The sequence below is a fragment of the Podarcis raffonei genome, chromosome 5 (assembly GCF_027172205.1).
Source record: "Podarcis raffonei isolate rPodRaf1 chromosome 5, rPodRaf1.pri, whole genome shotgun sequence".
Taxonomy (NCBI): domain Eukaryota; kingdom Metazoa; phylum Chordata; class Lepidosauria; order Squamata; family Lacertidae; genus Podarcis; species Podarcis raffonei.
Genome location: NC_070606.1, coordinates 91,363,996 through 91,389,053, shown reverse-complemented (window position 1 = coordinate 91,389,053; position 25,058 = coordinate 91,363,996). Strand labels below are relative to the sequence as shown.

General features: G+C 43.8%; 1 protein-coding gene across 3 annotated transcripts in view; it reads left to right on the top strand.

The window, feature by feature from the left end:
* PEX5L (peroxisomal biogenesis factor 5 like) overlaps positions 1–24,508 on the top strand; it is a 187,437-nt gene extending 162,929 nt beyond the window's left edge. For all 3 annotated transcript variants that reach the window (XM_053390619.1, XM_053390620.1, XM_053390618.1), the window contains 8 exons: positions 292–387; positions 10,381–10,497; positions 11,296–11,439; positions 13,857–13,927; positions 16,018–16,215; positions 17,465–17,630; positions 18,039–18,196; positions 19,329–24,508. In XM_053390619.1, the coding sequence (XP_053246594.1) occupies positions 292–387; positions 10,381–10,497; positions 11,296–11,439; positions 13,857–13,927; positions 16,018–16,215; positions 17,465–17,630; positions 18,039–18,196; positions 19,329–19,533 (1,155 nt within the window). In that variant the 3' untranslated portion in view covers positions 19,534–24,508. The remainder of the gene's footprint in view (positions 1–291; positions 388–10,380; positions 10,498–11,295; positions 11,440–13,856; positions 13,928–16,017; positions 16,216–17,464; positions 17,631–18,038; positions 18,197–19,328) is intronic.
* Positions 24,509–25,058: the final 550 nt, after the last annotated feature.

Below are 25,058 nucleotides of genomic sequence, written 5' to 3'. Positions count from 1 at the left end.
TCTAACAGTCAGAACTACAGTTTTATGTGTACTGCATAGAGATCAGTTTTATTTAAAAAGTTGCTTAAATAAATAATACACTAGAGGACAAAGCAGGAGGCAGGACTGAGGAACAATCCAGATGTCAGGGGTAAACTCCAGTTCGCAGAGGGTTTTTTTGTGGGAGAAGCCATTTGCATTAAATATACATTATGGATATACGTCTGGCTGTGCTGGCTCTTAATGCACGACGTTGACTCTCAGCAAATAATGTTCTGTGCTGACTGCGTTTTATTTTACTTTTTCTTTTAGGCACGATCAACCAAAGAGCAACGTTGGGGAGGTGCCCTCCTCTCACGAAATCATTCTATGGAGGAGGAATTTGAAAGAGCGAAAGCAGCTGTTGAGGTATTGTTTGACGTCTTGGAAAATGTCCCACCTGAAGTCGATCTAGCAAAGCAGCCTTTTGTTTAATGCAACAAAAGCACAACCTGGCATTAGGCAATTTGAGCTAAATGGAGCTAAAGTGATTGTGTTTCCATTGGAAAAATAATGGCGTGATCCTCAGCATGTTTCTCTGTGACATGGTTTCAAGTAGATGCGCTTAGGAGTGCCACCAAAGGGGAGCTTCTAGCATAAACAGTTTAAAGCACAGGAGTGTTCTTGCTAGCCATTCATCTGAGTCTGGGGTAAATATTCAAAAAACATATGTGTAACTAGGTGAGCAAAAGACCTAATCTCAGGTATTTCTCACAGCAGGTTACCAGACCCCCCCCCAATCAGTAGAAGGGTGGTTTCAGACCATTGCAATTTTTCTTTGGGATCCCATCACATTTTACAAAGTTCGGGTTGCACAATTAAAGTTTGGGTGGAGCTTTTGCACAACCAACTTGCTTCCTCCACATATTGTGAAGGAAGTGAAGGAAATAAGTAGCTATCCTATTTTTAAAAGACATCTGAAGGCAGCCCTGTTCAGGGAAGTTTTTAATATTTAACGCTGTATTGTTTTTAATACTTGATTGGGAGCCACCCAGAGTGGCTGGGGAAACTCAGCCAGATGGGCGGGGTATAAATAATATATTATTATTATTATTATTATTATTATTATTATTATTATTATTATACCTTTTAGGCAATGTTAGCTGTTTAGTGAGCGTTCATTCTGATTTGTTTGCGAGAAGATATTTGATCTTTAAAGTGTATTTGTTCATTTCATAAAGTTTATATACTGCTGGATTGTACAAAACCTCAAACCTCACATGGAGCAATTGTCACCCCATTTCCAATATATTCCCCCTTCACTTTCCTTATTACAAAGTCTGCTTTTTTGTAAGCTGGGGAGGTGGGAAGAGTTGGTTGTGCAAGAGAACCAAATCAACTATAATTGTGTAACCTCTCTTTGTCAGTATGCGATTAAATCCCACTCGAAAATATCAACCGTCTGGAAGTGCCCAGAGAGAATGGGCAACGAGAGTTGCACAAGCAAGAGAGAAGAGGGGGAACGAACCTTACACACACACACACACACACACACACACACACACACACCCATTGAAACATGCACCCAGCCAGTTCAGTGTGAGTCCCTGGTGAGGATCACGAGGTTGATGCAAATAGAGAGACACTCAAATCAGCTGTGCAATTCGGACCCTGGTTATACACACAGGTTTCCCTTGCTGTGCTGGGATATTTGGATCTCACATTCTTTTGTTTCACATTTACAAAGGGTGCCCTACCCCAGGCACACACACCCCAGCACAAAAAATATCGGTCCTGACAACCAATGTCAGACTACAGATCTGCTCCAAATCCTCCCTTGAAATTGAATTTGGGAAGGAGCCTTGAAAGATAAGTTTATTCTGTGTGTGGTCTCAGGAGCTCAGCCAGAAGTCTCTTGTATTAGCAGCATGCAGTAAAACCATTTATCCCAACCAACGGCGGCAAATCTAGGTGAGGAAGAACTGCTGTTCTCTCATTTTTATGCAATTGCATTTGCTTGTTTATCTCCAGCTTGATTCCAAAAGACTGAGCGATGGTGTTGTGGCTCTGTTTTCCCAATCTTCTTCTGCCAATCTGCCTTCAGCCTTTCCTCCAAGATCTTTGCCATTCTATTCACATTCCCCTTGACTGACAGCATCCCTGATACTCCAAAGCTGGGCTTTTAGCACAACGTGAAATGATTTAGCAGCTTATATGTGGCTTGGGATGAATTTTTACTGTACTATTTTCAGGGACCTAAGTGGGATCCGGACAATGTCCCTGTTCTGTTCAATGCAAAAAGGCTGGGCCTGGCCACTAAGAGATCTGGACTGTGCCTAGGGAGACATTTTCAGAAAAGCATAAGGCAAAACCTAGGCAGTTAAGTCAGAGCATTGACTAAGACTAAAACTCTCAGCAATTCGCACAGGCCTTGGGCAGCTGTTTCCCCATTCAGGACAACTGTTTGTGACAGCGCTTCAAGGACTGTACCACTTCAGAATGCAAACAGGCATGGGATGTGTAGCAGACTGACCCCGCTAACTGCCCCCAATTAAATATAGCAGACCCACTGCACAGTACAACAATTAAATGGATTTCTACAATTTACCACAGGCTATCTTGCCTTGTCTTATGTGAGGGAAACTTCAGTTCAGAGTGTCTCGGGAAGGAGTTGATCAAAGAAGAACAGTTTTATTTACAAAAAAGATAGAGAGTTTGGTCAAGAGATGCATTCTTTCAGGTAGAAGTTAACTTATAAGTTAACGCCCAGTATGTTTCCAAGCACAATTCAAAGTGTTGGTGCTGACCTTTAAAGCCCTAAATGGCCTTGGTCCAGTATACCTGAAGGAGCGTCTCCAACTCCATCGTTCTGCCTGGACACTGAGATCCAGCTCCGAGGGGTTTCTGGCAGTTCCCTCACTGCGAGAAGCCAAGTTACAGGGAACCAGGCAGAGGGCCTTCTCGGTAGTGGCGCCCGCCCTGTGGAACGCCCTCCCACCAGATGTCAAAGAGAAAGACAACTACCAGACTTTTAGAAGACATCTGAAGGCAGCTCTGTTTAGGGAAACTTTTAATGTTTAATAGACTATTGTATTTTAATATTCTGTTGGAAGCCGCCCAGAGTGGTTGGGGAAACCCAGCCAGATGGGCGGGGTATAAATAATATATTATTATTATTATTATTATTATTATTATTATTATTATTATTATTACTTAAACACAAAGATGTCACAGGCTTAAACACAGTAGTAGAAGCACAGCTTTTCTTGAAATTCATTTACTCAGAAATCAGTTGTTACACCAGTTTCTGTTGTTGGGTGTGTGTTTTTAGGAAACCCTCAAATTTGCTGAGTGGAATTCTGAGGGAATTCTGGTTTGGCTCTGCTGCCTGTCACTGGGTGTCACATGATTGAAGTGCCCGCAATGCCTTTGGAAAAGTAGCTTTTCAGGAAAGGCGGTCTGCATAGCCTTCTCCCTGACATGCTAGCTTTCTGTGTACAATGGCTCTTTGATATTCCCAATATTGAATTGCATGCTGGACCTTGTGCACTGCCTTGTGCTAGTCCTCACTGAATCATCCGAGTGGCACAGCTGGCAGGAAGAGTCTGACCTCTGGCAAGAAGACTCAGAAGAGGTGAAAGCATCTAGACCTCATGATGTTCCCAACAATGTCTTTGGGAACACAATAGGACCTTGAGGCTTTGTGGATCTGCTGAGCTTCACTTTGGAGGCTGCAGAGTTCTTTTTCCCCTGGGAAGTTGACATTTAGGAGGGTGGAACTGATACACACACCTCCAATTTTGGTGGGCAGATCCAAACCCAATCCAGATCAGCCCTATTACTAGTGACATTTATACATTGCCTGTGTTTCAGGGCCACGTTAAGCATTATTTACACTGCCAGCTCCTAGTAGACTAATGCAGAGTAATGGCGCTTTATGAATCATAAATAAAATAATAAGGTGTTATTGAAGCCATTCCTGCAAAGTGCTTTGAACATTTGAAATGTGCTATATAAATGCTAAGTATTTTTTCTTATTATTCCTTAAACCCACAATTTGTTTTCTAGTACAGATCATGTGATTTTTGTGGGTTTTCTGGCTATTTAGCAGGGAGTGGGGAGGAGACTTTATTTCTCTTTTGAATAAAACTCAGGCTTCAAATATGCCTAAAATGCTGGCAGCTATGCTTTTCAATTATGAAACATTCTGCACAAAGTAAAGAGACTCTTTTTAATAGCATCCTTTCTCTAAAACATTTCACCTAGAGAGATAATTAAAACATATTCATATTATGGCCAGGGGTGGGTGGGGAGTGGGAGCGAAGCAGCTATTAGATTGGAATGTAATTAAAATACAGCTTACTTAAATTTGGGGTGTAAAATGAAAAGAAGATCAGCTGTATTGAATTGCCACTGCAGTATGACTGAAAGGGCAATAAGGCTATGATTTGATTGTTTTCTGATGATTAGGCCTACTTAGATTATATCCTCATGCCATCTCAACACACTCGTCAACTGTCCTGATTTGAGCAGGACACCCCAGAATTTACAGAAGCCACTTGTTCTTCTGATTGAATCGCAGAATGTCTCATTTTGGCTCTTGCAAGAGGGTGGCCTCAGAAGAAACTCATTTTATGGGGGAAGTGTACTCAACATGAGTCACCTGACTCTGTTGAGAACGTAGCCCCCCAAAGACACGTGTTTTGGGGGACCATGTTTCGTGTGAGTCACATGAATCGCGTGGGAACGTCTCCCCGATTTTCCTCTGCGGCATGTTGGAGGGCATGTCTCAGCACCTTCACTCGAATTAAGATGGGGAGGCATGTAACCTTTGTCTTACCACCCTACCTCCAACACACACAAACACTGGCCTGGTTTGCATATGACAATAAACCATGGCTGATTAAACCTTGGCTTGGTGTTATGTGTGATCCCTACTCAGCAGCTTAGCTATGTGATTTTTTTTACTGCTAATGAACCACAGTCTGCAGCTATGGTTTGTTGACTTGTGAACTTTGGTTTGCTTTAGCTATGGCTTGGCTTTACACATGAGTCCAGCACCCATCCTTAACCATGGTTTTTTTGTCCGTCCTATCCCAGTCACTTGCCACACTACAAATATATGAAGCAAGAGCAGTTGAAACACAAACCAACCTTGAGAAGCAAGCCATGTTTACTTTGATGATCTGTTGGACAACTTGTGGTTAACACATAGTTTATTATACTGTGACTTAGTGTTATGTGTGAACCAGAACCTTGTATGTAGAATGTAGCAGCTGAACCAGAAATTATTTGCTTCTTTGAATGCTGATTCTGTGAAACAGACATAATCCAGATAAAAATTGTGGGTAGCTGCCCTGATCCATTTGAAAAGAAAAGAAAAATCCAAAAGCAGCAGTATCATAATCCATTTATTAAAACCGAGGAAAATGTCACAAAGTAGTGAGCAAGCTTTCAAGTGTACCAGAACCTTTATCCAGTCTGACTGTTGAGCAAAAAAAGCAGGGGGTGAGGAAGAGAAAATATATTGCTGGGTGTGGTGGAAAAGCTCTGTCTGCAGTTTATAAGTGTTTTAAGATTGAGTGCATGCAGTGTTGTGTAGACTTAAACAGGTTAATCTGTGTCCAAGTGTGACATACATCTTGGGTTATACCAGAGGCAACTGATTTTAACCAAATTTTGCATGATTGTTCCTGAGATCAAGGAGTAGATTTGCATCCATGTTTGGATACAGTTGGACGCCATTTTGAATTAAGGTGGTGGGTTGAACTTATCCAAACGGCATTGATTTTAACCACAGATTTCAAGACTGTGCTGGGGGTGTTTTTTGTTCCTTAAAATTCCCATGCAATGCTAAATGCAAAGCAGCTAGTAGTCAATATATTAGCAAAGCTCGAGATTAATTGGACGTGATCCAGGCAACTCACCACCTTCAAAGGCTACATACATCACAAGGTCAAGAGGATAATGGATTTATTTGAACATGCTCTTTCTAATTTCAGCAGTTCTATTCCATGCACAATTCAAGGAGCACAGATGAATTGAAAAACAGCTCTCCATCTTTCTTCGGGTACATAGGTTCTACAGATCACGTAGGATCTTCGAGGTTCTTTTCTCTTTTTAACCAACTGCTATATGTTTTCATGAATGGAGAATGGTCTGCAGCCCTCCTCCTGCCCCAGATTTATTTGTAAATTTGCATGCAGAGGAGGATGCTTTCAGAAGGGGGCAGCTTTCCCTGCACTCTCATTTCATGGAATTCTCTGTAACAGTTAATTTTTGTTGTCAGCAAAATGCAGGCTAAGCTACAGCAAATCCAGCATCACGGGGAACAGATGCTGCCTGCAAGATAAAGGTCTTTTGGCTAAAGAAACCCAACTTCAGTGTGTGAGAAGAAACATTAATTATAGAGACCTCGGACCAGTTGCCCTTCTGCTGAGGAGTTGTTTCAGTTGGCTGTTTATTCCTGGATCAAAGAAGAGAAGCAGAATCCAGCTCTAGTGGTGCAGCTTGGATGGAATATCCCTGAAATTAAATCAAAGTGCCCAGTGAATTAGCATAGGCGCGACGGGGATATGCAGATCTGAATGAATTCGCCTTGCCAAGTCTGGACTTTGAGAGGGCTCTTGCAGAGCTAGGTAGAACTGAGAGTTTCACATGCCATGTGAAAAGAAACCAGAGTTTATAACTCTAAAGGCTCTGTCCTGACAGTCAAGAAAAACTAGAGATCCTTGTCTATGTTAACGTATTATTTTATGTTTACAAAGTATGCCAGCCTTCAGCAACCTGGTGCTATTCAGATGTTTTGGACTATAATTTCCATTTGCCCCAGCCCACTTTAGTTTTAGTCCAAAACTGCTGGAAAACATGAGGATGGACAAGGCTGGGATACACAATATAACATCTCCTTGCATCTTATCATATTATGTTGTGTGCATTTTTAAACTCTCTAAAGCTGCATACACACTATGCCTTTTAAAGCACATTTGAAACAACCCTTTTCCTCCAAAAATTCCGGGCAGCTTTTTTCCACCACTAATTGCAGCAGGGGGACCAAATCCCATCAAGATCAAGGCTGGGGAGGGAAGGAAGCACCTCAGATTACATTTTAAAATAAGCCATTGAATTAATGTACATGGAATTAATGTGCCCTCAGCTGCACTAATAACCAGAGCAAAAGCAAAGTGAAAACATCCCTCCCAGACCCAAAATGTAACATGATGAATCTTTAAGGGAATCTGGATGTTAGCTGAACCAGCAAAGTGTTTGTGTTGTGGATGCTGGTTGTTGAGATTGCCAAACTTTAATTAGCAAGCAGTTATAATTCTAAGTACCCACAATGCTGATGGATTATTCCTGGGGCTCTGGCTGGTGATTTAAGACAATCCTGTTTATGATTTGCCTTTTTCATTTTGCATCCAGGAGAAGCAGAGCTAAGCAGACAACAGACACAATAACCTCACGTTGTTCCCCAAAGTGCCCACATAAAACTATATTGCTTGGACTTTATTAAGGAGGAAGTGCAGAGAGCATAGTCCAGTTTTATTTGAACTGCTCTTTGATAAGCCCCTGGGAGGACTGTCAGACTGTGAATTCAAACCAAATCATGTTCACTAGCAGGCGGACAGAGCCTGCCCTGCCTTTACGGTTTGGTAGCGTTCGGAGCTAAATTACCTCTAGATTCTAGATATTTCTTAGGTGTTGCAAAGTCCAAGTCACTTAAGACTAGCAACTTAGCTGAATTTTAGTAGAAACAGAGACATCACCTTGCCAACAAAGGTCTGTATAGTAAAAGCTATGGTTTTCCCAGTAGTGATGTATGGAAGTGAGAGCTGGACCATAAAGAAGGCTGATCGCCGAAGAATTGATGCTTTTGAATTATGGTGCTGGAGGAGACTCTTGAGAGTCCCATGGACTGCAAGAAGATCAAACCTATCCATTCTTAAGGAAATCAGCCCTGAGTGCTCACTGGAAGGACAGATCCTGAAGCTGAGGCTCCAAGACTTTGGCCACCTCATGAGAAGAGAAGACTCCCTGGAAAAGACCCTGATGTTGGGAAAGATGGAGGGCACAAGGAGAAGGGACGACAGAGGGCAAGATGATTGGACAGTGTTTTCGAGGTTACCAGCATGAGTTTGACCAAACTGCGGGAGGTAGTGGAGGACAGAGGTGCCTGGCGTGCTCTGGTCCATGGGGTCACAAAGAGTCGGACACGACTAAACGACTAAACAACAACAACAAACCCATCGTGATGCCTCCACCCGCCCCGATGCTGTTGAACTTCCACCACCCCAGTCAGTATGTCAAGTGATTGGGGCAATGTGAGTTTGACATATATTTAATGTTTAGTTTTATCAGAATCCTTTAATGAATGTTGCATTTTCCTTGTAAACTGCTTAGAGGTTCTACTACAATCAAGCAGTACTGTATATAAGTTTTGTTAAATAAAATAAATCAAGACGTTGCTTTGTGTAAACCACTCGAAGCTACCAGCATGAGTTTGACCAAACTGCGGGAGGCAGTGGAAGACAGGAGTGCCTGGCGTGCTCTGGTCCATGGGGTCACGAAGTCGGACACGACTAAACAACTAAACAACAACAACAATTCCTCCCCCTCCCCACTTCTTAGGAATCCTGGGGGTTCTATTCCCTCTCATTCCCTTCCCAACTCCCGAAACTCAGGCATACCCTGACTCACCAAAAATGTTAGCAATCAAGGAGAAGGGGGAGAGGAGAAATTCAATTCAGTTCACATTTAACGGTCAAATTCGGACTTCCCGAAATGATACGCAGCCATCCTGCAAACTTCCCATTTCTCCAACCTTTGCAGTGCAGTTCTCCAGCCAAGTAATGTGTCCCAGAATGGGTATACTAGGGTGAGAGAGAACAGCCTTTACCAAAGGTGTCATAGGCTTTGAAGACGCTAGAACTCAGGACGCAAGGGAGAAATGAGCTAAGAGGAAGGCACCCTTGGCAAATTCACACCGTGATCAACTCCCGCCCGGAAACCAATGTCCCCACTGTGGGAGGACGTGTGGATTCAGAATTGGCCTCCACAGTCACTTAAGGACTCATTGTTAAAAGCGTGTTTATGGAAGACAATCTTACTCAGCTACGAATGATTGCCAAAGAAGAAGATACCAGAGTGAAGTGTGCATAAGCATGCAAATATTAGCAAAGAGAACATACAAAAAATGCATTATATAGAGCTTTCGGGGGGGGGTTGTTGAGGTTGTTTGGCAAAAGTGACGTTTTTGAGCTATTTTAAAGAAAAATCAGCAAAAATGCCACTGCCAACAAGGGTTGCCATACGTCCGGATTTTCCTAGACATTTTGCCGCTTTCTGCCCAGGCACTGCTTCCGACTATAGTATGTCCAGACATATGGAAACCCTACATTATATTAAGGAATATTATTTAGCAACATTTGCTAAATTTGTGTATATTTGGCCAAATGTCCACCTTATGAGAAATTTGCTTTGATGAATTTTCATGAGGACAGTGCAGACGGATTTGGAAATGTGGGTAATTGAATTTAAGACTGGGAAAGTGAGGCACTGAAGTTGACAGATTCATGCATCCCAGAGCTTGCAGTGTGGCATTTCATTAAGTTGCATGGAGTGAAAAAAGGTGAAAGCCAGCATTGCATAGTGGCTAGAGCCTTGGGTTGGTACTGGGTTCAAATCCCCCCTGAACCATGAAGCTGTTTGGGTGACAGTAGGTCAGTCATGTTCTCCCTGCCCAACCTACTTCATTCATAAAGGTTTCCAGAGTGGTTGTTCTGTTACTCTGCTGCTGAAGAAGAATAAAAAAAAATACCGGTAGCTTGTGGTGCCTACACTAACAAATTTGTTATGGTATAAACTTTCATTGACTTATGCATGTAACAAAATCGACCGTAGTCTACAGAAACTTGTGTCATCATAATAAATATGTACCCTTTTTACGGTGCTGCAAGACCTTGTTTTGTTGTTTTATTTTGCAAGGCTGCAGCGATGAAAACGTGAGGGTGGAGGGGAGAGTCAGATGTGCTGTCATGAGCACTGTAGATATAATTTTTAAAAATGCATTGGGAAATCATCCGTTGATGACTGTACTGTGTATGCAAATGTTCAGGCTTGGTAATGTTCAATTCTTCCTCCCTTGACTGCTCACCTGAAAGACTTCTGCCCTCTCATCAACAGGTAGTCATCAGCATTACTTTGCATTTTTATTTGCCGTTTTAAACAGGTGGCCTGGGATGAATATCCACCAAGATCAGCTGGAGGCATTAGGTATTCAGAGTTTGCACTTTTGGAAACAGAAAAAATAAAAACAGAAGATGCTGTGAAGCTGAAAGATGTTTTTCTCTCATGCACACACTTTTTTCTTCCTCTTTTAAATCCTGCTTTCCTTGTTTTCCTTTTGATTTATCCTCTCCCTAGTCAGACACAGAGTTTTGGGATAAGATGCAAGCAGAGTGGGAAGAAATGGCTCGCAGAAACTGGATCTCCGACAGCCAAGAAGCACAAGGCCAAGCAGCCGTCTCCATTAATGAGAAGGTAACGCTGATGTTGTGGAGAGAGAAGGCTTGTAGGGCCGCTGGGTTGCCAGGGGCAACCATGGAAGCTTGACTAGGCCAAAGTCCTTGCCAGTAGCTAGAGGAGGGTGAAATAATTTGGCAAATGCCTTTTTAATTTGTTCCAATGGCAGCTTTTAAGCACCAAACCAGGGATGCAGGTTACCGCCCGCCACATGGCAGTGGTCCCAAGGTGCCTGCTGCCTCTCTCCTCTGTGGCATTTAGTGAGGGAACTCACAAGACAACGAGGAGAGGAGTTGCAGGGCCTTATTCAAAGAGTATGTAATGTGAGCATGAAAAGGATTGAAAAGAGGACGAGTGAGTCCATCCAGTTCTGCTGCTGGAAATAACTGCTGTGGCTTGGGCTGATGGGAGTTGTGTTTCCAAACATCTGGAGGGCTTCGCCAAGTTGGCAAAGGCTTTATTATATTATTTAATCAACTTTTTATGCTCATGTACTGCAAAAAAAAGACAGGACGGAAGTTCATTCAAGTGGTCTGTGGGTTTGTGGTTGAACATGGGAGATGACCTATCACCGCATTAAATATTTGTATTGATTCTTATTTGTATTAGAAATGAAAGCAGGAATTAAATTGCAATTAAAAATCGAACCCCATTTCGCACAGGCATTTATTACCATTGCTTTAATAGGCATAAAGTTGTCCACCAAGACCTTCAGCTGTTTTCAAGTGGTGCAGGAAATGAGCAATTTAATTCTAGGCTGTTTTCACCTTTTGAGGTACTTTGCCTCAATGTCACCACACTCATTCTCTCTCCTAGGGCTATTATTTTCATACAGAGAACCCCTTCAAAGACTGGCCTGGCGCTTTTGAGGAAGGCCTCAAGAAGCTGAGGGAGGGGGACTTGCCCCTGGCCATCTTATACCTGGAAGCTGCTATTCTCCAAGATCCTCACGACTCCGAGGTATCCGCTCTGGTTAATATTCTGAAACTGGAATGCGTTGGCTTGAACTTATTTGCTAATACAGTGGTACCTCGGGTTAAGTACTTAATTCGTTCCGGAGGTCCGTTCTTAACCTGAAAATGTTCTTAACCTGAAGCACCACTTTAGCTAATGGGGCCTCCCGCTGCCGCTGCACCACCGGAGCACGATTTCTGTTCTTATCCTGAAGCAAAGTTCTTAACCTGAAGCACTATTTCTGGGTTAGCGGAGTCTGTAACCTGAAGTGTATGTAACCTGAAGCATATGTAACCCGAGGTACCACTGTAATGGAAATAAAGCCTTCAGCGGTCATGCTTAATATCATGATCGACATGATGTCTCCAGTACTTTCAAGCTGGATGGGGATACACCATTCTGTTAAAAGGGGAAAGTGTACAAATGAAGGATAACCCACATTTCACATCCAGTACAAAGCCTGCAATATATATTGAGATTCAAAATGGCCACCGACCTGTGAGGCAGGGCGAGGCAGCTGCTCTCACCATTTTATAGTTTTATTTTCCTTTTATTGTTTTAACTTATTGTTTTACTGCCCTATTTTATCATTAAATGGTTTTACTTCCTTGTTATCTCGACTGGCTCAGTGAAACTGGCTCAGGAACGGATAATAGCAGCAGCAACAAAACTCTTGCCGGGGAGTTTCTGGGTCAGGAGACAAGCTAAAGAACTTACGGTTTGAGATGTACTTGATTTAAACGTATTTTAATTAATTAATTTTATCTTATTATACCTGTTTTATCTGTTTTGCTGTATGATGTATTGAACATGGGCCTATGGCCGTAATAAACTATCTAATCTAATCTGCAATATATATTCGGTTGCATCAGATGTTGTAATTGGCGTAATTTGACCAGGAGTCATGTGAAGACTGGATGAGAGCCAACAAACTAAAGCTCAATCCAGATAAGACTGGATGGGAGGTTGCCTGCTTTTGTTGGCGTTGCACTCCCTCTGAAGGAGAGGGTACACAGCTTAGGGGTACTCCTGGATCCTTTGCTGTCACTTGCGGCTCAGGTGGCCTCAGTGGCACAGAGTGCCTTCTATCGGTTTTGGCTGGTGGCCCAGCTGTGCCCCTATCTGGACAGGGATAGCCTAACTTCTCTTGTCTATGGTTTTGTTTTTGTTTCTTGTGTATTTTGTGTTGTGAACTGCCTAAGCTGTGATATTTGGATGAAGGGCAGTATACAAATTTAGTAAAGTTAAATAATATGCATTGGCATTCTGCCAGCTTTTGAAGACGCACCTTTGAGCTCTCAGCTGAAGTCTCCTGTTTTAATTTTCTGCTGTTTTAAGGGGACTGCTTTCCTAAAAGTTTCACTTACGAGTGTTTATACTTTAATGTTTCTGTAACTAATTTTATACTTTGTAAACAGTTTAAAAGCCTAGTTGGGTAATAAGTGGTGTCTTGTTGTTGGTGTCTTGTTGTTGTTGTTGTTGTTACAGTGGTACCTTAGTTCTCAAACTTAATCCATTCCAGGAGTCCGTTTAACCCCCGAAACAATTCAAAAACCAAGACGCAGCTTCCGATTGGCTGCAGGAACTTCCTGCACTCAAGCGGAAGCTGCGTTGGACGTTCGGCTTCTGAAAAATGTTCGCAAACAAAAACACTTCCAGGTTTGCGGCGATCGGGAGCCGATTTGTTCAACAACTAAGCCATTTGGGAACCAAGGTACCAGTAATAATACCTTTATTGTCATTGTACAACCTGTGTACAATGAAATTAAACCACTGTGTTGTTGTTGTTGTTAATTCCTATGTCACACTTAGGTATTTTTGATTTGTTTCCTGGCCACTAGCTGTATGGATGTCTGTAAGGCACAATGAAAATCCCCCAAATGATATTTTCAACTCTTGCTTGTATTTCTTTGGTTTTTCTGGACTGTACTTTTGTAAAATGACTTGCAAAGCAACTTTTTATTATTATTCTTATTATTATTCATTCTTTATTAAATTTGTATACCACCCTTCATCCTAAGATCACAGCGTGGTTCACAACATAAAAATACGAAATGAGAACACAAAATACATAAGAAAACAAACACACACCAATAACCCTCCTCCCACAAACCCAGTTAAAGGGGCATAGAATCTTAATCAGCCAGAGGCCTGGTTAAAGAGAAACAGTTTCACCTGGTCCCTAAAGATATGCAATGAAGGTGCCAGGTGAGCCTCCCTGGAGAGAACATTCCACAAATGAGGAGCCACTGTAGAAAAGGTCCGTTCTCATGTTGTCACCCTCTGGAAGGAAGCACATAAAGAAGGACCTCAGATCATAATTGCAGGGTCAGGTCAGCTCATATGGGGAGAGTAAGTCCTTGAGGTATTGCAGTCCTTTCAAAACACAGCTGTTCAGTAATCTTACCATTTTTATGTTGCAGGCCTGGCAGTACCTTGGGACAACACAAGCTGAGAATGAAAATGAGCAGGGAGCAATTGTTGCACTCCAAAGGTAAGGTAAAGGTAAAGGTACCCCTGCCCGTACAGGCCAGTCTTGCCAGACTCTAGGGTTGTGCGCCCATCTCACTCTATAGGCCGGGGGGCCAGCGCTGTCCGCAGACACTTCCGGGTCACATGGCCAGCGTGACAAGCTGCATCTGGCGAGCCAGCGCAGCACACGGAACGCCGTTTACCTTCCCGCTAGTAAGCGGTCCCTATTTATCTACTTGCACCCGGGGGTGCTTTCAAACTGCTAGGTTGGCAGGCGCTGGGACCGAGCAACGGGAGCGCACCCCGCCGCGGGGATTCGAACCGCCGACCTTTCGATCGGCAAGTCCTAGTCGCTGAGGCTTTAACCCACAGCGCCACCCGCGTCCCGAAGGTAAATGGTGTTAATTGCTGCATAGAGAATCTCGGCTATAATTTTAAAAAATAATAATAATGAAGAAGTCAAGTTTCTAATCCTTAAGGCAAGGAAGACAGACTTTAAACCCAGCCAGATGGGCGGGGTATAAATAATAAATTATTATTATTCTTTATTAAAGACTGGCCACAATGCCTGGTCCTTGCCCCTCCCCATCAAAACAAATTATGCAAAGTAAATGTAAGTTTGCTTTAATTTGCATTGGTGTGAAACCGTGGTGTGCCGAATTTGAGCCACCTTGGTGCAGAAACAATTATTATTAATATTTAAGCTCACACAGCGCAGAGGCTTATGTATCCTTAAAGGGATCTGCAAAACTTAATCCGGTATGTTATTGAATCAAGCAAATAGGAACGTGGGAAAAGGCAATGTCGTCGGGCAAACACAACCAAGGAACTCTGCAAACAGGAGGCCTGCTTGGTATTCCTGGCACTTGCGCACTTCCTAAAAGTTTATCTCTTCATTAGAAGTGCTCCTTAATTGAGCTAAACTCAATCCGACAACCGCATGTTAAGTATATGGTGATCGTTTCTGCTGCTGCCTCTGTTCCAGTGCTAGGCAGATAACGGTCGTGCCACATTTTCTAATGCTAGTTATTATTCTCTGCTTGTGCTCAGAAAGTTAGCTGCGTCATATTCATTTTCTCCTCACACTGAGTATATACTCTCCAAACCTAATGATATTAGCTGTGTTAATAAGCTAATCCGTTTATCTAACAATGCTTCCATTACTGTAGCCCTTTCACAGGTTCCCTCCCGGCATACAATAAATAAACTGGAGGGGTGGGAAGCAACCATGCGCATGAATCCTGCACCCCAACACCACCCAAAAAACCTTCCATTTACGAAGGGGGCTTGTAGGCTTGTGCAGCACTGGATACAACCCTGCTGAGTTTGTAATGTTTTGTATTCTATCCAGTGCTTTTTTGCTACAAAAAGAGGTGCCGGAATTTACCCTTGTTCATATATATATATTATTAAGTTTCAACAATTTTTAACATATACAGTCAAAACACAATTTCGTCTTTTTTTCTTATTTTTGTTGACTTCTTTTGTCGCCTACCTGCGAGGTTCCAGAACTGAGTTCCAGCAAATTCTGGCCGGGGAGGGGGCAGCCCTGGTTCTATCTTATTTTACTGTATACCACTTTTGGTTGTGAAGTGGTTTATAAATCTACAAACAAAGCCATCCCACCATCCATCCCAGGCTGGATAGTCATATCATTTGACCTTAAGATGCCCAATTTGGACCCCAATGAATTGCTAGGATGCATCTTCTGATTCCAGTGGTGATACTGAGGTCAGCAGTTGTTATGTGAACTTCACTGCCTGCCACTAGAGGTGGTTTTTAGGAACCAAGGATGGTTAAGCCAAGTCTGAAATCCTATGTATACTTGACAGGGCAATCCTAATTATGTCTACTCAGTCCTGCTGAAGTCCATGCACCTTACTCCCAGCTAAGTGGGGTTAGGATTGCAGCCAAAGTCTGCAGACTGGGACTCTGCTGCCAAGTAAACCTGCATTGTTAATTATAAACAAACCAAAAAATAATAAATGTCTAAATATTTTGTTAGCGAAGTCCTTTGTTGGCTCAGCTTAAGTGTTGCATTCAAATGAGCAGGCCTTATGCCAACGCATCGAGAGGGATCTAACTAATACGGGTTTCTGCTATTCTCTTCAGGTGCCTAGAGCTCCAGCCAAACAACTTGAAAGCCTTGATGGCCTTGGCTGTGAGCTTTACAAACACCAGCCACCAGCAGGAGGCTTATGAAGCGCTAAGAAACTGGATCAAGCAGAATCCTAAATACAAGCACATCGTCAGGAGTAAAAAAGGATCCCCGGCACTTACCAGGAGAATGTCCAAGGCAGCAGAAGAAAGGTAACAGAAGGTCTGATAAATGGGTGTTACGAAATAGATTTGGGAGTTCTTAAAAGCAGTCACAGTAATTTAAGAAAGTCCTGCAGATGTTACAGCCCTGTTTAGGGAAGCTTTTAATATTTGATGGATTATTGTATTTTAATATTTTGTTGGAAGCCACCCAGAGTGGCTGGGGAAACCCAGCCAGATGGTTGGGGTATAAATAAAAGTAGTAGTAGTAGTAGTAGTAGTAGTATTACTGAACTAAAACTCCCATCATCCTAGACCAGACTTTCTCAACTTTGGGTTCCCATATGTTATTGGACTACAACTTAAATGGCTCAGGATTGCAATACCCCAAGGATTGCCTCTCCCCCTATGAACCTACCCGGACCCCAAGATCATCCTCTGAAGCCCTTCTTCATGTGCCTCCTCCACAAGAGGTCTGGAGGGTGGCAACACAAGAACGGGCCTTTTCTGCGGTGGCTCCCTTTTTGTGGAATGATCTCCCCAGGGAGGTTTGGCTGGTGCCTTCATTATACACCTTTAGGCACCGTGCAAAAACGTTCCTTTTCAACCGGCCTTGGGCTGATTGACATCCCTTTTGAACATGTTGTGGGAGGGGGGATTTGGGCTTTGTTGTTATTCTTATTTTTACTATGCATTTTGTGGGTTTTTTAATGTTGTGAACTGCCCTGAGATCTGCAGATGATGGGAGGCATACTAATAATACTAATGATTACTGTAATTCGCTCTACGCGGGGCTGCCCTTGAAGCTGTCCCAGAAACTCCAGCGGGTGCAGAATGCAGCAGTGAGGCTCTTCACGGGGTCCCTGCCATGGGAGCATATTCACCCAGTGCTTTTCAAGCTGCACTGGCTCCCGGTGGAGTACAGGGTTAGATTTAAGGTGCTGCTTTTGACCTTTAAAGCCCTTCATGGCCTACGACCCTCGTATCTATGGGACCGCCTCTCCCGGTATGCCCCACGGAGAGCCTCAAGGTCCATAAATAGCAACACCCTAGTGGTCCCGGGCCCTAAGGAAGTTAGATTAGCTTCAACCAGAGCCAGGGCCTTTTCAACACTGGCTCTGGCCTGGTGGAACGCTCTGCCTGTTCAGTCTGACATATGAGAATTTGTAGAACTGGTTTCAGCGGGGTTCACACACACCCAAGGCAAAAAGAATGGACCATATGATGGCCGTTTCACGAATCCTTCACTGCTCTTAAAATGTTACACTTGCCTTTGTCTTGTGCTGCTCTCTTATTCCAGTTCACTGCTGGAAGAGGTGAAGGAGCTATACCTGGAGGGAGCCCATCAGAATGGGGAGATGATAGACCCGGACTTACAAACAGGACTCGGCGTGCTCTTCCACCTGAACGGAGAATTCAACAGAGCAATAGATGCATTCAGCGCTGCCCTCACAGTTCGGCCTGAGGTAAGTTTTACACTTCTGCATTAACAGGCTTTTGACACTCTCCTCTTCTGTCTATTCTTAAAGTCGGGCCTGCATTAATGAGCTGTCACTCCTGCCGTTAATACTCTGGTGCCTGAAATAGAAACATTAATTGCAAGGAGAGAGTCCCATTTTCAAGAAGTTCTATTCCTGCCCCATTTCTGACTGGCCTGCAAATGAATCAAAGTTGTTTTATAGGGAGTTATCCACAGCTACGAGACATGTTCTCATGTTCTATGCCAGTTAATGGAAAAGTCAATTAATTCCAATTCAACCCCCTTCACCCTCCATTCCACCAGTCATTAATTTGAGGCTGCTGGCAAAAAGAGAGAGAAAGCTATATGTGCAAGGATTGCACCAATACTAGAAAGCTGCCGTTGTGTTTGCCAGGATTATTCATTGTGGAACCGCCTCGGTGCAACCTTAGCAAATGGAGATCGGAGTGAGGAAGCCGTAGAAGCTTACACGAGAGCACTGGAAATCCAGCCTGGCTTCATCAGGTCCAGGTACAATTTAGGAATAAGCTGCATCAACCTTGGAGCATACAGGTGAGAACAGTTCAGCCACCCTTTACATGGAACAGCCGGTTCTTCCCATAATTCTATAGTGTGACCATGAAATGGAGTCTAGAGTGGGGCCATGCAAACTGGAGAAGGGTTGATTTCCAATGGCCTGAGTTGCTAGCTGACCAGAAGCAGAGAAGGGACCACCCGAGACCATATACTGTTAACATTTGCCACTTGGGGACACAAGTTGCTTTATTTCCACCTACACCAGGGGTGGGGACCCTCCAGATGTTGTTGAATGGACGCCTCTCCCATCAGCCTCAGTCAGCATAGTCAGGAGTGATGGGAGCTGTCTTCAAGCAACTTCTGGAGGTCTGCAGGTTCCACATCCTGGTCCTACAGCCCACCTGCCATGCTGATGACCGTTTTGCTAGCTTATGGCTCAAAGACTGGTGTCTAAAGAAGGAATGGGGGTGTGTTCTTAGCCCTTTTCTGAATACTTGTAAAAATGAGTTCAAATGAGCCTGGTTCCAGAGGTTTGGGAGATTGTTTCTCTTCCCCACCTGGCTATGGTCCCCTATATTTGAGTAGAGCTTCTCCATCAGATCTCCAGTGCAAATTGTGGCTCATGTAAAGAAGGACACCAAAGACAGCAGATCTTTCCTGTGTGCCAATTAGAAACACAGGGATCACTGCTTCCAGACACAACCCATGAAGGCCACGAGAAACGGGAGGTCATGCATCACCCTCAGAAAAAGTGGCCTTTACCCCAAGCAGTTTCAAGGGGCTTCTCATTTTCATAACATGCCATTGACCTGCAAAGCTGGTAGGCCAGAGTGTACTAGGTCTCCCTTGGTGGAAGAAAGGTGTCTTAAACTCAAAATGCATGGGATGGCAATTTCTTAGATTTATTGGCAGTGGCAGGGCTCTGGATATTTGCAAGTGATTGACCTCTTCCAGATATTAGACTGCAACTTCCATTAGCCACATTGGGTGGGGCTGATGAGCCAGAGCAATTTTGTTTTAAAGGGATTGCATTACCTGAGGTGATTCTGGAAAGAAATGTAGAAAAATGAGATTGCTGAATATGATTCATGACAAATTGCTGCGTCGGATTCTTGTTCTGCAGAAGTGTTGGCCCCAGTTTTTACACATCTTCTCTTCTACCCAACAGAGAGGCAGTCAGCAATTTCCTCACAGCTCTCAATTTGCAACGAAAGAGCCGGAATCAGCAGCAGGTTCCTCACCCTGCAATTTCAGGTAATATCTGGGCAGCTCTCCGGATTGCTTTGTCTATGATGGACCAGCCAGAACTTTTCCAGGCCGCTAATGTGGGCGATCTGGACGTCCTACTAAAAGCTTTCAACATCGAACCCTGATGCACACAGGGAGAGAGAAAGACTCACACAGAGAGACACTTAACCAAGCCCTCAAAAGAAAAAAGAAAGCCCAACCCATCTAGTTCTATACAGAAATAGAAATATCTTTGAATTCCCTGCTTGGACTGAGAAAGACGACGTGGACACTTTGCAGCAGAAAGGGTTCTATGGGATTCCACCAGATCTCCAGAAAATTAAAAGCACAAAACCTTGTAAATATCACCTCGCGCAAGTCAACATGGGAACAACAGCTACTATGGTGCATAGGGGAACTGGACAAAACAACTTCACCTGGATATTCCTTACGACATGTACTTGTACAAAGAAAATGGGTTTTGAATATCATGCTACCATGTGCATAAGAGCACAGAAAAGGTGTTGGGTAGCGTTTCCTAAGGAGCTCCTCTGCCCCTCAAATACAGCAGAAGAGGGGAGGATGGATGGTTTCTCACTTCCATCTTCCACAGTTCCTTTCCCACACCTGCGGCCATCCATATGTAAACGTTGGAGTAGCTGCGTTTTCCCCACCGTTAGCAACCATCTACGGCTGAAACGTTAATTGGATTTTGATTCTGGAGTCTGGATCCCGTGAAGCCCTCCAAAACAAAGATCTCATAAGATCCGAGAAGTCTACGCTTGGAGAATTTGAAGGTTGAATCATATGCTGTAGGGGATGGGTTGTGCAAACAGAGGGCCATTTCTAATGCTGCAGCACCGCTGATGCAGGGGGTTTCTGTGTGTGCAGCAGAACTTCCTCTCCCTCTCCTGTTCTCTCCAGCCTCCTGGGTGCCCTCAAAACCAGTTCTAGATGGTTTGGGAAACCCTCTGGAGCAGATGTTGAGGGTGCATGGGGAGAGGAGAGCAAACGGAAGTTCCGTTACACCAGTGGAACGGTTCTGGCGCAGCATTAAATACAGCTGCTAAGTTGCAATTTGCACTAGAGGTTTTTTTGGGGGGGTATGCATGGGTAGGGCTGGCCCCAACTGTTTGGGCACCCTGGATGGGTACCTGGGTGCACCTTGAACCCCTTTCTGAATCCACAAATTGTCTCTCAAAACCCCATGCCCCTTTTCCTTAGAGAGGTAAACCTGTTGCTAAGAATGTAGCCTACCAATGTCTGTTTTCAGTGATTCTGCAGGGATGTTGCGGTCGAAATCGTGAGTTGGTACCTAGCAGTGCAGGAATGTACCTGAAATCACTTCCCAAGCAGTCAGGGAGTGTTTTGTGCAGTTGCTAGGTAGCTGCCACGCAGGTTTCCTTCCCCTCCATCAAGCAAGCAGACACTGTTAGCGGGTGATGGCAGAGTGTTCAGCAGCAGGCTGCCCAGTGCTCTGGTCAGATGTCCATTGTGGCCACCAAGTGTTGTTTTGAGCAGAGCTCGCAACAGGACCACGATCAATGGGTTCATTTGCACTTTAATCTAGCTTTTCTGGTTTTATTTGTAAAGGGGGGGGGAGAAAAAATATAAAATACTTTTTACACATTTGGAGAGAAATATGCAGATTCAGCCATGCTGGCAAAGGACCAATAAGGAACTTGACACAAGGCGCAGCTTCCTTCCAGGCTGTTTAAAAAATGCAAATAGGAGCCATAAATTACAGTCAAGAAATGGGAGAGGATATAGCACGGGTGTTAATGGGAGGCAAATGTCAGCAGTCGAAGGACAGACATCTGTTCCCTCGCCCTTTTGGAAGAAAATGAACAGATGGGCTTGCAGCCCCTGGTCTAGCAAAAGTGCTTCAGCTGATGCTGAACTATTTTGAGAAGGGATGGCAAAATTCTCCACTCTCCTTGATGGTACACGATCAGCTCTAAAATCTTCAAACTCGGTGCTTGAAGGAATTAAAAAATCCACTCAAGGTCACCAGGAAGTGAGCGAGCCCCATTTAAATGAATGGGAGTCATTCTTGAGCAGAGGAGGAAGCTCTTGATTTCAGTGGGGCTTACACGGAAGAAATGTCCTGATCCATTGGGTCCCATGGGGAAAAAAGTGCCCTTTAATTCCAGTTGATTTCAGAAGTAGACAAAATGCTAGATTTTTAGATGACATTAGACATTTGAATGGAACGTTAAGTGCCAGACATAAGGCACATGAAGAACCTTCCATCCAAGATGGATTATCAGGATGTATCAATAATTCCATTTTCTAAAATGGTGAATATTTGTAATTTTCTTTTTTAAAAAAATAATATCACAAACTATGGTATAAAAACGGGGAAAGGGAGGGTATACAGCGTTTCATACTTAGAATGTTATACACAGGGTATCGCTTGGACTTCTTGAAGCCTGATCACTTTGGCTTGTTTATCAGTGCTGGTGACATGGGTTAGCAGGCAGTGTGTTCTCAAACCTCATTGAAAACATGGATGTGCTGGCACAGCCCAAGTGGAGAATGTTTCCTAAATGTAATGATGTTCTTTTAAATGATCACCCAGAACCATGCCCATAAATGTCAGATGTGGCTGAACAGCATCTCCCATAATCCCTGCTGGCCATGGGCCCATGCTTGCCGGGGCTGATGGGAGTTGTAGTTCAGCAACATCTGGTGGGCCAGCAGTCCCCCACCCCTACTCTAAATTCAAGGCACCTTAAGAATTGCCTTGCTAGCTCAGACCAAAGGTTTATCTAGGCCGGCAGTGGGCAGAATAGTTGAGGATCTGCTGGGAGAAGTCTGGCAAGTAGATTGGCAAGGGTTCCCAACTCCCAGTCGTTTAACAATGGCAAAACAAAATGGCGCACACACCCTCATCCACTGTATCATAGTTGGATGAGGCAAGAAGGAGCAAGGCAGGTTACCTAGGATTGGATTTTAATGTGAAAGAACTGTGAACTCAGTTAAGTTATGGTATCTAAAACAAATTTCTGGGTTCAGAATTATTTTAATTTAGAGTGTACATCATTTGTCCCTGGCCCTGGTTGGTCAGTCTCAGGATTCTAGTAAATAAGCAATTAAGTGGGTCCTGCGAGCCTAACGTCTAAAAGCCACTGCTTTAGAAGTCTGTTTTCAGCATTAAGTGGTATATAAATTAATTCTTTGTCATCGCTGAAGCCAGCACTGCTGTCTCCAACAGCTGATAGCTATATGCTCCAGGCAAATTCCTAAACGGGGATATGATAACTGACAGCCTTTCCCTGGCGCTTGTCCCCGGCTGAAAGATATATTGCCTAAGGACATGGAGGTTCTGCTCAGCTGTCATCGCTAATCGGTAGGCCTACACACAAGGTCCCAGAAGCAGAGTGCATTCCAAGAAAAAAAATAAACCATTCAGTAGTAATAAGCAAAGATCTTTACACAGATAGCAATAAAACCTTGGATGTAAATGCCCCAATCCATCTTGCCATTCTTTCTCTGCATGCAGCGATGCTACTAGTGCGTATCTGGTGAAAACGGCCATTTATTTTTATGGCTTACGAACAAACACCTTTGCTGTCTCATTGCTCACAATGTCCAGATGCAACAGTTCATTAGCAACACTGGAAACCATTCAGAATAGTTTGTTGCTGTGTAGCCTGTTGGACAGGGCAGATCTGAGTAGAGCTGGGAGCCAAGGAGCACAATCTGGTAGGAATTTCCTCCAGCACCTTTGAAATGGACAACAGTTTGGGTCAGACGACACACAAGTGGCATCTACTTTTTAAAAACAAACAAACTGTATAGTCAACCAGAACTGGTGGTGGTGGTGGTTTTCAACAGTACCGAGAGACGGTTAACCTTCCCTGCCTCCTTGTGGTTCTGAAGAAAATAGCTCCCCTCAACCCCCAAGCCAACAGGGTGGGCAGCTCATATCATTGCTGATGGGGGCTTCTGAATGAATAGCAGCCTAGGGTGGGAAAGTGGATTATTTATTCTTATTCTTTTTCTTACAGGATTATGGTGCAAGCCTAACTTTTGCATCTACACACCAACATGCTGATTAAAGCACAGGGCAGTTACTGACCAGTGGTTTCTAAAGGATGCATGCTACAAAAGAGTGTAATTTAGCATCATGTGTATTTCGTCCATAGAAGGGATCTACTGTCTGTTGAAGGAAACCAAGACTTTGCTCCTTCCAGTAGTAGCCTTAAAGCAACTGCTTCTGCTGCCCCGCTGATTTCTGTCCTCTCCTGTGTACTTCACTGTGGTCCCATTAACACCATACCTTTAAAGCACTAGGATACCACAAATCACAGCTTCTCCCAAAGGATTCTGGGCACTGTGGTTTCTTAAGGGGGCTGAGAGTTTTTTTTTTAGGAGACCCCCTATTCCTTGCACAGAGTTACAGTTCTCTCAGAGTTCCCTGTGATTAACTGCTAAACCAATCTGAGAATTGTAGTGCTGTGAGGTGAACAGAGGTCTCCTAGCACCTCTCAGCACCCTTTGCAAACTGAAGCTCCCAGGATTCTTTGGGGGAAAGCCATGACTGTGTAAAGCAGCATCATAGCGCTTTAAATCCATAGTGTGGATGTGGCCAGTGTCATTTTGCTGCTCTGTTCCTGCTCTTGCGGAGGACAGGATGAAGACGGGTTTCCTCCTCACACACACACACCCCGGTGTGCTGCATCCTAGGAAATAAGCAGCTGCTTAAAGGAGAAAAAGTGCACACATTGTCCCCTGCCTCCATCTTTCAGGTTCACTTTTAGTGCAAGCTTTGGAACTCATTGACACTTGACATTATAAGCTGTGTCTCCATGGTAGAGCTACTTGCAGTGGACAATGCAGGATTGCTGCCCAAAGTGACATCCCTGTGTCAACACATCTTCTCCTTTCTTTTAGTCAAATGTATTATGTCGTTTTCCTGCCAGTGATGTGGAGCGACAAGGCGGAGCGAGAGCATGGGCACATCTGACTAAACTTTATGGAAGCAGGAAGAGAAAATCAACATGGAAAGGGGGGGAGAGAGAATTGAACACAGGGATACCATTTTTGGCAGCAGCCCTGTGTCAAGTGCCACATGTAGATCAACTCTTGCAAATCAGAGGGTGGTATTCAGCTAAGGTCACACCATGCCTTTAAAGCACTACAATGCCACTTTAAACAGTCATGGCTTCTCCCAACGAATTCTGGGAGCTGTATTTGGTTAAGGTTGCTGAGAGTTGTTGGATACCCCTATTCCCCTTCCAGAACTACAATTCCCAGAATCCCCTATGAAGAGTGATTGATTGTTAAATCACTCTGTAGGCTGTAGCTCTATGAGAGTCTCCTAGCAACTTCCAGCTCTCTTAACAAACTACAGCTCCCAGAATTCTTTGGGGAAGCCATGACTGTTCAGAAAGGTATCATACAGCTTTAATTGTGTGGTGTGACTACAGCTTTAGTCATGGTCATTAATTTCATTGGGTTTACTCTTGAGTAAAACATAGCTGAATACCACCCATAGTATCTGCAGCTTCAAATTTATTCTAGCAGAGCAGTTTTAAAAAGGAGCCTCCCTGTTTCAACAAAGCCTTCTCTTCCTGCAGTTTGAGATAGATAGATAGATAGATAGATAGATAGATAGATAGATAGATGATAGATAGATCGATCGATAGATCACAATGTTAAAAAA